Source organism: Myotis davidii, unplaced genomic scaffold, assembly GCF_000327345.1.
Source record: "Myotis davidii unplaced genomic scaffold, ASM32734v1 scaffold9058, whole genome shotgun sequence".
Taxonomy (NCBI): Eukaryota; Metazoa; Chordata; class Mammalia; order Chiroptera; family Vespertilionidae; genus Myotis; species Myotis davidii.
In genome coordinates, this window is record NW_006289025.1 from 1 (window position 1) to 476 (window position 476).

The 476-nt window shown below is 54.4% G+C and overlaps 1 protein-coding gene across 1 annotated transcript in view; it reads right to left on the reverse strand.

Moving 5' to 3' along the window:
- Window positions 1-104: 104 nt before the first annotated feature.
- LOC102761483 (ATP-binding cassette sub-family A member 8-like) overlaps window positions 105-476 on the reverse strand; it is a gene marked incomplete at its 5' end in the record, with an annotated part of 4,586 nt that continues 4,214 nt past the window's right edge. The window contains one exon of the mRNA XM_006761217.2: window positions 105-322. Coding sequence (XP_006761280.2) covers window positions 175-322 — 148 coding nt within the window. The remainder of the gene's footprint in view (window positions 323-476) is intronic.

Below are 476 nucleotides of genomic sequence, written 5' to 3' on the forward strand. Positions count from 1 at the left end.
ATACATCTGGAGGGAAGAGGAGGAGGGAGAAGAAGAAGATGCAATGTTTAAGGCTTGGGATTTGCTGATAGCGCTATCTCAGGACTTGGCCATCAGACCCTGGTCAGGTGGTCCCAGTTTTTCAAAGTGACCTCTCTGCCCACCGACAAACTCTGCCAGCCATGCAGCTGGTGGTCAAGTGTGGGCTTGGGCAGACACCCACCTCAGCCTCCCGGACACCATGATGGCCACACGGTCACACACGGCCTCTGCCTCGGCCATGTAATGGGTGGTCAGGAGGGCGCCCCTCTCGGTGTTGTTAAAGCTGGCCCTGATCGCCTGCCTGAATGGAAAGAAAAGATATGCATGGGAAGCATACACAATGACATCCAGAACCCCGCCCTCTCCCCCACCTGTGAATCCTAACGTGAATTAGCATTCTCACAAGAAGTGTGGGACACGGGGAGATTGTGTCTTATTGTGTCACACTGCTGCTC